General features: G+C 41.6%; 1 protein-coding gene and 1 pseudogene across 4 annotated transcripts in view; both read left to right on the top strand.

Annotated features, from left to right (window-relative positions):
- The window catches only part of RFX3 (regulatory factor X3), a 282,021-nt gene that overhangs the window by 165,900 nt on the left and 101,441 nt on the right, over positions 1 to 14,680 (top strand). For all 4 annotated transcript variants that reach the window (XM_044265973.1, XM_044265970.1, XM_044265972.1 and 1 more), the window contains one exon: positions 1,327 to 1,424. In XM_044265973.1, the coding sequence (XP_044121908.1) occupies positions 1,327 to 1,424 (98 nt within the window). The remainder of the gene's footprint in view (positions 1 to 1,326; positions 1,425 to 14,680) is intronic.
- On the top strand, positions 7,581 to 7,699 carry LOC122917912 (annotated as a pseudogene).

Genomic DNA, 14,680 nt, shown 5'->3' with positions numbered 1-14,680 from the left:
CTGAGAAGAGGGCTGTCGGTGACAACACCAGACCCCACCGGTGGTGTGATAACACTGAAGAGGGAGAGACCCCCAGCTGTCGTACGGAACCAATGTGGCAGCTCTTCAAGAACCGAACATGTTCAAGGCCCTCGATCTAACTCCCTGTTTATAGGACAAACAAGAGATAGAGGAACTTATTAAATGACATCTCAGGGAAGCTATCATCCAAGTCTAGAAATTCTATAAGATAAATAGTCCTTGTTTCTTCAGTAAGTAATAGTCAAGAAATAAAAAGGATGGGAAGCTTTTAGAGATTAAAAGAGAAAGGTAGGAAATCTCACCCAAATGTAATACGCAGACCTTGTTTGGATCCTGGTTTGAACAGACCAGTTCTAAGGATACATTGGAATCATCAGATGTAATGATGCCTGGATTCTAGATGCTATCCTGGAATTGTGAATGTTCTATATGTGATATTAGTGTTGTGTTCCTGTTAAAAAATAGTCCTTCTCTCTTACTTACCAGTGAAATGTTAGAATCTGTGCACTTGCTTTTAAATCATCCTGTAAGGGCTTAAAAGAGGAGCATTGGTGGCAATTATTTATCTTGGATGATGAGTACAGGGGGTTATTATAGTATTTTTTCTACGTTTGCGTGGGTGAGATTTTCCATTATTAATTTTTTATTTTATTTTTAAATTTTTTTTTAAGAAGTCATCTCTGTGCCCTACATGGGGCTCCAACTCACGACCTTGAGAACAAGCATCCTGTGCTCTCCTGACTGAGCCAGCCAGGTGGCCCCTGAATTTTTTTTTTTTTTTAAAGATTTTATTTATTTATTTGACAGATAGAGATCACAAGTAGGCAGAGAGGCAGGCAGAGAGAGAGAGGAGGAAGCAGGCTCCCTGCCGAGCAGAGAGCCCGATGCGGGACTCGATCCCAGGACCCTGAGATCATGACCCGAGCCGAAGGCAGCAGCTTAACCCACTGAGCCATCCAGGCGCCCCGGCCCCTGAATTTTTTAAATTGGAAAATAAGCTTAGCGGTAACAGACCAGGTGAAGAGAGCTTCATAAATCATTAGGGTAAGTGAGAAGCTTTGCAAAGTTTCACCCTAAATATTTGGAGTATGTCTGTACCTACACACCTGCAGAAAAGGTATCCGCAAACGGCAGAGAATTTATTCAGGTGCTTGCTCCTGTCGATCTGAGCCCCCCACGTACTTCTCTTGGAGTGCGCATGAGTCTCACCGTTTCCAACACCCTAGAGAGATCTTTGCGGCAAAGCTAACGCCGTGTGTTCGGTCAGACTGGCTTCTCACTGCGATCCTAATCTCTGTTTTCCAGGTACAGCAGGTGCAGACTGTGCAGCAGGTCCAGCATGTCTACCCAGCTCAGGTGCAGTATGTGGAAGGAAGCGATACTGTCTATACCAACGGAGCAATGTAAGTCGATATGCGGGAGTCGTTTTTATTCCCCCCGCGTGTCAAGAGGAAAACACTGGGTTTGCCGACACATCCCGCTATTCCCAGATTGTTTCCTTGTTTTCACGGTAATTTTTTTTTTTTTTTTAATTTTGTTAACCAGATCAGAGTTACTGGAATGAGGCTTCTGTGTAGAGATTTGTCTGGGTTTGTGACAAATGGGCACTGATCTCCACCTTAGTGGAATACTTTAAATTATGTAAACTATTATGCTTTTTAAGGGTTTTCACTAGGTTGAGAAAAAATGTATACCCCTTGTTGGTGATTTCTATATCTTATTAATACCTTATAAACCCTGTGCTTTTTGTTTTTATAAATAAGATGAATTTGTGTGTGTCTTTTTCTGTAAACTACCACAAAACTAGTACATTTGTTCCTTTTGGCATTTCCTGAATGAAGTTTCGTGTCCGTAAGAGTACCTGATCCTCCAATCTTAATTTCCTGCTGAACTTGCCTTTCCGCTGCCCCAACTCATCACCTCCGCAGCAACAACAGTGTAAATTTGTAAATTTATACCAGTTGTGTTTTTTAGCCACTTTGGATGCAGTAAGATTCGGGGATGTTATAAGAGACTAAGAACTATTACAGGTCACCATGACTGTTTTCATTTGACCATGTGAGGTTTTGCTTGTGATCTGCTGGGTCTCCGAGTTTACCAGAAATGAATTCAAATTCTCTCATTCTCTTCTGCCCACCACCTCCCTTCAGCGCTGGTGTGCCCAGGTCCGTACGTTCTGCTTTATCCTTACTGCACCTTCTCTCTCCTTGGGTGGTGTCATAGAGTCCCATGATCTCAACCTGTCACGTCCATGAGGGCTGGAATTCTTGTCTCTGGCTGTAAGTCTAACACCTGAAGAGTGCATGACACATACTCAAAGTTCAGTTATGGTTACCTATTGTTATTATAACTAAGCCCCTTGGAATCCTCCCTTAACTCTGCAGGAGTTTTATTGTCATGATTAAGATACTTAACTATTTTGAGCTTTTGATGATTCTTTCCTGGGAAGTGGGAGGACAATGATCTCACTCTTATTAGGCTGTTATGAGGATTTGAGGAAATATCTTTTCAGAAACTTGTGCAGGGCCTGGGAGACAGTAGCTGGCACCAAACTGAAAGCTCCTCCCTCGTCCTGACCCTCCCCTCCTTTCGCATTGCTTTTGGTCACTGAATACATCTACATTCCCACTGCCTTAAAACCTCCATTCCCTATAGAATACAATTCACCTCCCCACGTTGGCATTCACCCATTTCCTACCTCTCCAGCTTCATTTTCCATTGTTCTAAGAACAACCGACTTTGTACGGGTTTCCTCAAATACTGCCCTTTCATGCCTGTTTTTTGGACGTGTGGTTTTCTCAGCCTTCCCAGTTCCTACACCGAACCTCGGGGGATCTCTGTAGACCGCACTCCCTGGTCTCCCCACCTTGTGCCATGGACCCTTGGCTCTCTAGTGCGGTTAATTTGCCCTCCCCCTGTAGGATAAGGACAGCACTGGACCCTGACCTTCACTTCCAGTATGCTGTGAATGCTTGCTCTTACATCTCTTACTAGCAAGAGAATATCATTCTCTTGTTTTATTTACAGCGAGTTAGGAGACTGACACGTAGTAAAGGGCCAATGCGTTTCTGTTGCCCCAGTGAATCCAAAACTCTTTACGTGTGTTCGACACACTGAATATTTTGTTACCTGTTTGTTGTGCAGGACCAGGGCCTCCTGGAGTCTGCTTTTAGAATCTCTACCATAAACCCACACTACGGTTGGCATTTACACACAAAAAATAGATCCACCTGCCACTTGGAGTGGCATACTATCAAGGAAAACATAATGGGTTTCTAGATGCTGCTAGAGATCACTCAGTTATATTGTCATTTCATCCTTGCTTATGGTTTCTCTGTCACGAGAGCCCCGGAGTAAAGCCATTATATACTCTGCCTTTGCTCAAGCGTGTGCCATCTCCTGCCTGGTTTGTTCTTCCCGTTTAAAGGCATCCTAGACAAAGCCTGAACAATTCAGCCCCCTGCAGCGGAGGGCTGAGTCACCACTCTACTTCCTGTTACTGTAGCATTTCGCCTTATGTCTGTCACAGCCTTCTATCAACAGAGAGTCCCAGAAAATCTGACAAACAGAAGTTTGAACAAAGTAGAGCTTTTATTTTTGTCAGGTCACAAGAAGCCCCGAGGTTGCATGTTGTGCATATCATTAGTACTCCACGGTGCAAATGTAAAGTCAGCCTCCTTAGAGAAAATCTTACAAGCTGACATGCAGCAGAGGGAGCATAGCCGGACTGGCCACACCATGGAAATGCTCCAGTAGATGAAGTCTTGCCTCACAGCGTTCTGCCTGTCTCTGGGCACAGGGGCAGTGAGCCTTCACGGGCTGCACAGTAGGGAAGAGCGGCTGGCTTAGAGCGGGAGGAGCGGGTGCCTGTTGTTCTCAGTTCCGTCAGCCTCTTCTTCCATCGGGGTTAGAGATGTGCTGAGACAGGTTGGAGCCAAACGGCCAAAAGGTAATAGGAAATGAACCTTTAGAAACATCCAGAACCGTGCTTCCTTTACTGACATGGGTTTCACAGCTCAGGGATGTTAGAGCCAAGATTTTCTGATAGGTTGACGAGATGTCTGCTCCGGTTGGGACTGTCGTAGCTACGTTCCGGATGGGAAGAAGAGGATGTGTACACATGTGTGTACAGATATGTGTACACACATGTGTTTATGTGGCCACGAACATGCACACAGAGGCTTTCCCAGATGCCCCCAGCTCCCTTTAGCTTCTCTCTCTTGAGTATAACCACATCACAAGGCAGTGGTTAGCTGCAAGGGGACCTGGGAACGCTGGTCTCTAACGTCCATGTTGACGGTAGAAAGCAGCAGGGGACAAAGGGCATTGGAAGGGGTGCTGAGACAGTGTCTCTCCTCATCCTTCATCATGGGTCCAAGGCCGGGCAGAGAGATGACTGGTGTGTGACTTTGTCCAAGATCTACTGCCTGCTTCACTCTCATTCGTCTATGCTGTGGAGGTGGTTAGCTTTTCCAGAAGTGCTTTCTGTAACATCTTATAAATAGTAAACACTCAGTCAACTTTAACTATTGCTGTGAAATTATGTACTATAAAAAAAGTTAAGTACTATAGTTCTTCTTTTGATTATTTCCGGCTCCTTTTGAGAACCTGAATTCTGCCTATTGCCTCGTGCCTTTTTAAACTCTTCGGCCATGGCCTTTGGGGTCTTCCGTGCCATAGGCAGATGTGAGATCACTTGCAAAACCTTGGAAAAACAGCATCGCTAAAGTTGACACTACAGAACGAGAGAGCCCATTTAAGTACAGAAATGATTCCAAGTAAATATCTCATGTCAACATGTATTTGCTCTGGCTCACGGTGTCTGTGTATTAGATCATGACTAATGAGTTCTAGGTCGTGAGTTCATTTGCCACAAAGTCCAATAAGCTTTGATCCGGTCTCTGTGGGCCTGGATCGTAATCCCCATCTCCAGCCGCAGGGGCCACATGTGTGCGGAGAGAAGATACAGCTTCAAAAGCCTTTCATTAAAATTTCCATTCCAGTGCAATTTTTGACCAAAGATCCTGTAGCAGCACATTCATATTTACTAAAGAAAAACTGTCTTGTCGTGAATTATCCTCACAGTTGTGGCAGGTAGAGGACTATGAATACTGATTCTCAAATATAACAAACTTTTTTTTTTTTTTTTTTTTTTTTCCCCCAGAGCTTAAGCTCTTTCGATCTTTCTTTGATTTTGGAGGCTGTTATTTGACTCTCTGTACAGTATTTGTCTCAAAGGTTCACTTGAGAGGGCTTATGTTCCCTCTTTTTCCTTTTTTTTTTTAAGATTTTCTTTTTTAAATTTATTTATTTGACAGAGAGAGATCACAAGTAGGCAGAGAGGCAGGCAGAGAGAGGAGGAAGCAGTCTTCCTGCTGAGCAGAGAGCCTGATGCAGTGCTCGATCCCAGGACCCTGAGATCATGACCTGAGCCGAAGGCAGAGGCTTTAACCCACTGAGCCACCCAGGCGCCCTGTTCCCTCTTTTCTGTTTAATGCGCTTCCCTCTGTGTTAGGAAACAGTCCTCCCCATTCTCGAGTCTGGCACACTGAAGTCTTGTGCTAGCTTATGCGGATCCCGGGCCTGGGTCTCAGGGAGATTCCTACTTCTAGTGCGATCATCGAGGCTTTTCGCTAATGACACTCCCGGAAGACAGGCATGTCGGTATTTATCATGAACCTTCGAGCACCCGGCACCTGCTCTTACAACCTGTTCACGCCTCGTCAGTGCCAGTGCGCTGCTGCTCCTGTCCCCGGGGTCACCATGCCGTGTCACCAGGATGCACAGGGCCTCCCTCGCGAGGTGGTCCTAGCCCTCCCAGAGATGTGCCATCACTTGTGAACATGTACGGTCGTTAAAACTGGATGATACCGGAGTGTTTCCTCGTTGTGAGGATGGGCGGCTCCGCAGCCTCACAGGCCGAGACTGATTTCTGGTGCTGGGTGTTCGAGAGCAGCTCTCTGTGGAAGGAAGAAGGGAACAGAATTGGCTTTTCCTTCTGGTAGTTTTCCCATGAATCTTTTCCAAAGTCTGGATCATAGTCTTGTCTTTTTTTTTTTTTTTTTTTTTTTTTTTTGAGAGAGAGAGAGAGAGAGAGAGAATGAGCGGGCGTAGGAGCAGAGGGAGAGGGAGAAGCAGGCTCCCCGCTGAACAGGGAGCCCAACACGGATCTTCCCCTGGACTCCCCGATCATGACCTGAGCCAAAGGCAGACGCTTAACCCACTGAGCCACCCAGGTGCCCCAGTCTTGTCTTTTCCCACAGATTCTTAGAATTTACGATGGCTGATAATTTAGAACGCTGTAATTAAACAAGCTGGGAAGCACTGCATACCGTGGAGACACAGTCCAACGCAATTACTACTTCCTGCAGTAGCTCAGAAATCAATTTTCTTTCATAGAATGATTTTTTTTTTCTTTCCTTACCCCTTTTTTTTGACTCCTTCTTGCCCCCACAATCAGTCCTCCATCATGTAGTCATAATGGAAATAAAGACATCCTGCTCTATCATGGCCAGGTTAAGAAATCTTTTTTTTTTTTTTTTTTTTTTTTGAAAAATGATTTTAATTTTAAAGGATTGTCCTCTATCAGCCACTCTTTGAAGCTCGTCTGCTGTTCAGAGACGATCGATACTGTGAAATGCCAGTGTGCTGACTGCCTGCGCATCTGCTGCGGTGAGACTGACCTGGTTGGAGATCTTCTGGTCATCTTCGGGTTTAGCGCGTACATTTCTCATCAACCCCAGTACAGAATTTTATAAAGTGTGTTTCGGAGAATGTTAGTCCCATGAAAGTATTCTGTGGTTATATAAGCAGGGAAACACTGTGCCAAAAGCCCTTCTTTGGAGGACTCTAAATTTCTGTTTGTCTTCCGAAGGCTCTGAAAAGTTCCCTGGAGAAGAAGTGCAGTGCCTTAGAAAGTGAACTCAGAATTCTTTGATCTTGAATAATATGGAGTCCTGTCTATGCTGTACTTTAGGACTTGGTACATTATTAATATCTGGACAGAGAACAGATTTGTTCAAACACCATGAGCATTCATAAAGGACTCACATTTTATATAATTTTTTAAGTTTTTATTTATTGTAGAGAGAGAGAGAGCGCACAAGTGGGAGGAGCCGAGGGAAGGGGAGAAGGGGAAGGAGAATCCTAAGCAGACTCAGTGCTAAGCGTGGAGCCCAGTGTGAGGCTCCGTCCAAGGACGCTGGGATCACAACCTGAGCCAAAACTAAGAGTCAGACACTTAACTGTGTCACCAGCTGCCCTGAGGACTTACATTTTAAAAAGTCATTTCTTGAAAATCCTACAGTAAGTGCATTTTTTGAAGCTACTAATTCCTCTTTTCATATACTTTTTTTTAGAAAGAAATTTAGTGGCAAGCAATGCACTGTTTATTTTATTTTTATTATTATTATTATTTTATTTTTTTTTAAAGATTTTTTTATTTATTTGACAGAGAGAGATCACAAGTAGGCAGAGAAGCAGGCAGAGAGAGAGAGAGGAGGAAGCAGACTCCCTGCTGAGCAAAGAGCCGGATGCGGGACTTGATCCCAGGACCCTGAGTCTACGGCCATACCACCCTGAACGCGCCCGATCTCGTCTGATCTCGGAAGCTAAGCAGGGTCGGGCCTGGTTAGTACTTGGATGGGAGACTCTGAGATCATGACCTGAGTCGAAGGCAGCGGCTTAACCCACTGAGCCACCCAGGCGCCCCTATTATTATTATTTTTTTAGACGGAGATGGAGAGAGCGTGCGGGCAGTAGGTGGGGTGCTAGGCGGGCAGAGGCAGAGGCAGAGGGAGAGAGAGAATCTCGAGCAGGCCCCGTGCTCAGTGTGGAGCCCCACACGGAGCTCGATCTCATGACCCTGCGATCATGACCTGACCTGAAATCAAGAGTCAGATACTTAACCGACTGAGGCACCCAGTGCTCCTTTTGCATATACTTTTTTAAATGCTTAAATAAGAAATATGAAAAGGGATACTCTTCACGTTCCTTTTTTGTCTGTTAGTGAAATAGGTTTCAGGATTTGCAGGTACGATTATGTTTTCTTATTAACATTGAAGTACTTCTTACTTTGAAGAAATCGTGAAATTTCCGTACTTGAGACTGAGAGGGTGTTTTCTGTGTTTGTCTTTCTACTGATAAACACATTCAAATTGGTATAGGATTTGGTTTGTCATTTGGGTTTCAGGAAGTATAGAGCTGATTACTCAGGAAGCTCTTGGAGAGAAAACTGCCCTTTTCTATGGAAAAGCACACTGTGATCTCTCTGCGGTTAGCGATGGCTCCGTTTCTTCAATAACAAAAATTCCCATGGGGCCCCTGGGTGGCTCAGTCGGCGGAGCGTCCAAATCTTAATTTCACCTAAGGTCATGATCTTGGGGTCCTGAGATCAGGCCTTGCATCGGACTCCCAAGTTTAGCAGGAGTCTGCTTCTCCCCTTCTCTCTGGCCTCCCCCAACAAACGTATGTGTTCTGTCAAGTGAGTAAATAAATCTTTAAAAAGAAAGAAAGAAAAGAAAAATTCCCCTCTTTTCAAAAATGGAGGACTTTCAGATATGGCTTCTCAGAATGCTGTAGTTGGGTAGGTTTCGAGATTGTGAATTCCTATCCTTAAAACTCACGGATGAGTAAGTGGAGGCCCAGAGAGGTACAATGATTTGCCAAGCTAGTTAATGTCTAGAGTTCATATTTTCTGACCTTCAACGCATGGTTCTTTCCAATGATCTGCAAGTAAAGGTCTTTTGATCCTGAGTTATTTGGGGGATTGGAGGGAAGTTCAGTTATAAGCAAACATTTTTGTAAACTTTATACTTTATACTATTACATGATTGTTTATCTTATTATATTATTATGTATCTTATTATATTAGATTGTTATACTATAAAAGTATAAGATGACCTTTTTTTACTCTTTAAAACTAAGAACGTTGTTATTTATATGAATCTCTTCATGTTTTTAAAAAAATCATCATATACATTTATAGTTAAATATATTTTGTGAGTATTTAATGTTCTTTGGATAGTCATAAAATGTATAGAAAAGTTCCTATGTAATAATTTTTCAACACTGAATATTTTAGTTAAATGGCTTCGGAGAGAAAGGCTATATTATCTGACTGTCCTGTCTATATCACTTGTTATTATTTTTCATTAGCAGAATGAACTGATGCACATTAAGGGAAATCTGAGATGTGATGATATTTTCCTATCCAGTAGCTCGTTGTGTAGAATAGTTCTCCACGATAATAGCTGGAAGAGTTTGGACACTTATTTTTTTTTTTTTCCTCCTCTCCTCTCCCCACACCTTTTATTAAGGAAGGAAGAAATGGAAGAGATCCACATTTCCTTTTAGAGGCGTAGAAACAAGTTGTGTCACTAGTTTTCTTAAATGAATTGCTGATATCCCTTCGGGTATCATGTCTCCCACTAACTACACTGTCCCCTCAACAAACCGCATTTTTGCATCAAGATTTCCTAATCTGTGGAATGGAATTAATAGTTAAAAGCGTTACTTAGTAACCAGGTCAGGGACAGAGAGCGTGGGGAATGGTCAAATGGGGTAATTAGCATTGTCTGAAAAAGTATATTCACTTTTGGTATAGGGATTCTTCTAAAACTAACTGCAAAAGTCAAATGTGGTAAACATTTCCACTTGAACAGTATTTGAAGCTGGAGTGAGAAATCTCTGTCGAAGGCACGTAGTTGTGCAGGGTCTGTTTGTTATCATGATCTTGTGCTTCACAGAGCAGCTCTTTGCCTGGCCTTAGCACCCTGGCCTCAACAGCACACATAAGTGTGTTAGCTGCTTTTGTCCATTTTTGAAATTATCCATCTCTGACAAATGCCTGGTCTGTCTACCCTTCCTCATGCTAAAACCTCTCTGGATTGACCGCATGTTCTTCCAAGCTGGCTTTCTTCTTCACATTACAATGAAATGGCTCTTGTCAAGGTCATTGGTGACCTCCAACTGTTAAGTCTAATAGACGTTTTTCTAGATTAAATTTTCTTAATGTCAAACAGCCACCCTGCCAGCTGCTCTGTTCTTGCTTGAATCATGATCTCCTCTTGGCTCTTCTGACTGTGTTCTTCTGTTTTCTTCTGATCTTGTCAGGTCTTCCTCATTCTTATTGGCCACATAATTTTTCTACAGCCGAAGTTCGTGTAACTTTCCCTACTGTTCTCTAACAGAGATCACATTTCTTTCACAACACTTAATCACTATCTGTCGTTGCCGTGACTGTTTTTAACTTACCTAACACTTGTCTTTCCCCCACCAGAATGGGAGTTGCATGTAGTTAAGTGCCTGGGTTTTGCTTCCCATTTTCTGATACCTAGAACAGTTATTGAAAGAGGTGCTCAGGGCGCCTGGGTGGCTCAGTGGGTTAAAGCCTCTGCCTTTGGCTCGGGTCATGATCCCAGGGTCCTGGGATCGAGCCCCACATCGGGCTCTCTGCTCGGCAGGGAGCCTGCTCCCCACCTTCTTTCTGCCTGCCTCTCTGCCTACTTGTGATCTCTGTCTGTCAAATAAATAAAATCGTAAAAAAAAAAAAAAAAAAGAAAGAGGTGCTCAATCTGTATTTGTTGAAGGAATTCAATAAAAGATAGCATTTAATGACATGGGGGATAAGAGCAGGCTACTTGGTTGGTCTATCTTATTTCTCTCTTATTTATTTTTGCTGTGAATATTTTCTGTCTTTAATTTTTTTTTTTTTTATTGAATTATAGTTGACCCGCGGTGTTCCATTAGTTTCAGGTGTACAGTGTAGTCATTCAACAAGTCCCTACGTTGTGCTGTGCCCCTCACAAGCTTGGCTGCCATCCGTCACCATGTAGTGCTATTACCACTGACTGTATTCCCTACGCTGTACTTTTTATCCGCATGACTGACTGACTTCGTCATGGGAAGTCTGTATATCCCATCCCCGTCCCCCTTCCTTCTGGCTGCCATCAGTTTGTTCTCCCTATTTATAGGTTTGTTTTGATTTTTATTTGTTTGTTTTGTTTTTTGTTTTTGTTTCCAGGTTTAAGTGAAAGTATGTGGTATTTGTCTTTCTCTGTCTAACTCGTTTCACTTAGCATGATACCCTCTAGATCCACCCCTGTTGTTGCAGGTGGGAAGATCTCGTCCTTTTTTATGGCTGAGTAATACACCATTGTGTCTGTATACCACATCTTCTTTATTTTTTCCTCTTTGGATGGACATTTGGGTTACTTCCGTACCTTGGCTATTGTGATTAATGCTGCAGTAAACAATAGGGGTGCGTGTATCTTATTAAGTTAGTATTTTTATTTTCTTTGGGTAAATACCCAGTAGTGGAATTACTGGATGAGATGATATTTCTATTTTTAGTTTTTTGAGGAACCTACATACTGTTTTCCAAAATGGCTGCTTCAACTTAACATTCCCACCAATAGTACATGAGGGTTTCTTTTCTCCACATCCTCACCACACTTACTACTACTACCAATACTACTACTACTACTACTACTACTACTACTACTACTACGTCTTCTTCTTCCTCTTCCTCTCCTTCTCCTCCTTTCTTTTAAATTCTAGCTATGCTGACTTATGTGAGGTGGTATACCATTGTGGTTTTGATTTGCATTCTTCCTGATGAGTAAGGTTGAGCATCTTTTCATGTGTGTTGGCCATCTGTATGTGTTCTTTGGGAAAATGTCTACTCAGGTCCTCTGTCCATTTTTAATTGAATTATTTGTTTTTTGGGGTATTAAGCTGTACAAGTTCTTTATATGTTTTAGATATTAATTCCTTTATCAGATATATCATTTACAAATAAGTTGGTTGACTTATTTTGTTCGCAGTTACTTATGCTGTACAAAAGCTTTTTATTTTGATTTAGTCCTAATAATTTTCCTTTTGTTTCCTTTGCCTGAGGAGACAGATCTAGAAAAATGTTGCCAAGGCCAATGTCAAAGAAATTACTACCCAAGATTTCTCAAATGAGTTTCATGGTTTTAGTTCTTATACTTAGGTCTTGAATTCATTTTGAGTTTATTTTTATGGTATATGGTAGAAGGAAGTGGTCTAGTTTCATTCTCCAGCATGAAGCTGACCAGTTTTACCAACACCATTTTTTGAAGAGATAGTCTCTTCTCTTTTGTATTTTCTTACTTCCTTTGTCATAGATTAATTGACATATAAATTTAGATTTATTTCAGGGCTCTTCTGTTCCATTGGAGTATATGTCTGTTTTTTGCCAGTACCACACTTTTTTGATTACCACAGTTTTGTGTAGTATATCCTGAATTCTGGGATTGTGATACCTTCAGCTTGTTGTTTTTTCTCAAGATTGCTTTGGCTCTACAGCATCTTTGATGGTTCCAGACAAATTTTAGTTTTATTTGTTCTAGTTCTATGAAAAATATTATTGCAATTTGGGGAGAGATTGCATTGACTTTGTAGATTTCCTAGGATGGTATGGACATTAAACAATATGAATTCCTTCCATCCATAAGCATGGAAGGTCTTTCCATTTGTTTATGCATTCTTCAGTTTCTTTCATCAGTTTGCAGACTACAGGCCTTTCACCTCCGTGGTTAAATTTATTCCTAATTATTCCATTCTTTTTGGTGCAACTGTACGTGGAATCATTAAATTCTCTTTCTGCTACTTTGTTATTAGTGTATGGAAATGCAACTGATTTCTGTGCAGTAATTTTGTATCCTGCAACTTTATTGACATGTTAACTTGATTGTTTTAAATACATAAGGGAAAATGATTGGAACTGAATTGAGATGCTGTTAACATAGTATTAACACAGCTTTTTTGGCGGTGGGTGGGAGGAGGTTCTTCTTTTTTTCCCCACTGCAAAACGTTTTTGGGCTTATGTGCATGTATGTGGTTGCTCAGTTTTTGTTATTGTTTTCAAATATATAAGACAGTATTACTAACTCTGGTTACAGTGCTGTACGTTAGATCCCAAGAACATTCTCTTTAACTGAAAGTTAGGTTCTTTGGCCATTATTTCCCATTTCTCCCAGCTCTAGCCTCTGGCAACATCCATTCTATTCTTTATTTTTATGAATTTAATTTTTTATATTCTGCATCGAAAGGAGATTATATAGTACTTGTCTTTGTCTGACTTATTTCACTTAGCATTATGTTCTCACAAATGTTCGTAGGTTTTTGTAATGGCTGAATAACATTCCATTGTATATATGTATACCACATTTTCTTTATCCACTCATCTGTTGCTGGGCACTTAGGTTGTGTCCATGTCTTGGCTATTGTGAATAATGCTGCAGTGAATAGGGAATATAGATACCTCTTTGAGATACTAATTTCATTTCCTTCAGACATACACCCAGAAGTGGGATTACTAGATTATATGGTCACTCTGAAATAGACACATGGGCCAGTGGAACAGAATAGAGTGCCCAGGGGCGCCTGGGTGGCTCAGTGGGTTAAGCCGCTGCCTTCGGCTCAGGGTCCTGGGATCGAGTCCCGCATCGGGCTCTCTGCTCAGCAGGGAGCCTGCTTCCCTCTCTCTTTCTGCCTGCCTCTCCATCTACTTGTGATTTCTCTCTGTCAAATAAAAAAAAAAAAAAAAAAAAAAAAAAGAATAGAGTGCCCAGAAATAAGCCATAAACTCAAGCATATACAGCCAACTAATCTTTGACAAGGGCTCAAAGATATATAATAGGAAAAGGACAGTCTCTTCATTAAGGGGTACTGAAAAAAATTGGATCTCTACATGCAAAAAGAAAGAAAGAAATTGGATCACTATGTTACAGCAGTCACAAAAATTGAAATAGATTATAGACTTAAGTATAAGATCTGAAACTATAAAACTCCTAAAAGAACACATAAGGTATATATACCCTCCTGGACATCAGTCTTTGTAACATTTTAGGTATGACACCAAAAGCACAAGCAAAAATAAACAAGTGAACTCATCCAACTGAAAGGCAAAGGAAACCATCAGCAAAATGAAAAGGCCATCTAACAAAAGGGAGAAAATATTTGTATGCCATGTATCTGAAAGGGGTTGATATCTGAAGTATTTAGGGGACAGACATAACTTTTTGTTTGCAAAAAAGCAAATAATTCAATTAAAGAATGGGCTAAGGACCTGAATAGACATTTTTTTCTTTTTTCCCAAAGACATACAAATGGCCCACAGGTAATGAAAAACTTCTCAGCATCACTAATCATCAGGGAAATGCTGCTAATGAAAAGACAAGAAATAACATGTGTTGATGAGGAGGTGGAGAAAAAGGAACGCTTGTGCCCTGTTGGTGGGAACATAAATTGGTACAGCCATTATGGAAAACAGTATGAAATTTCCTCAAGAAAAATTAAAAATGGAACTACTGTTCGATCTAGCTCAGTTTTTCTTATTTATAAATTTAAACCAGGGACTGTGGATCAAAAGCTTCCATGCTCCATTTCTGCCAGCGTTGACTGAAGTCCGTATGCTCTTCCCTGACTTACCTTGTCAGGACAAATGACCTGTACATGTACTTGTTAGGTGTACCTCATCGGTGTGCTTAAAAACCATTCTAGCAATGGACATTGTGCTAATGGTCTCAGGGATAGCTACAACAGACTGTACAGCTCCTACATGATAGCAGACTTCAGACTTTTTAAAAAACTTGGACTAGAAGAACTAATAGTTGTGAGATCGTACTTTTTT

The sequence above is a fragment of the Neovison vison genome, chromosome 9 (genome assembly GCF_020171115.1).
Source record: "Neovison vison isolate M4711 chromosome 9, ASM_NN_V1, whole genome shotgun sequence".
Classification (NCBI taxonomy): Eukaryota; Metazoa; Chordata; class Mammalia; order Carnivora; family Mustelidae; genus Neogale; species Neogale vison.
The sequence above is the reverse complement of the archived record's forward strand: the minus strand, read 5'-3'. Positions and strand labels throughout refer to the sequence as shown.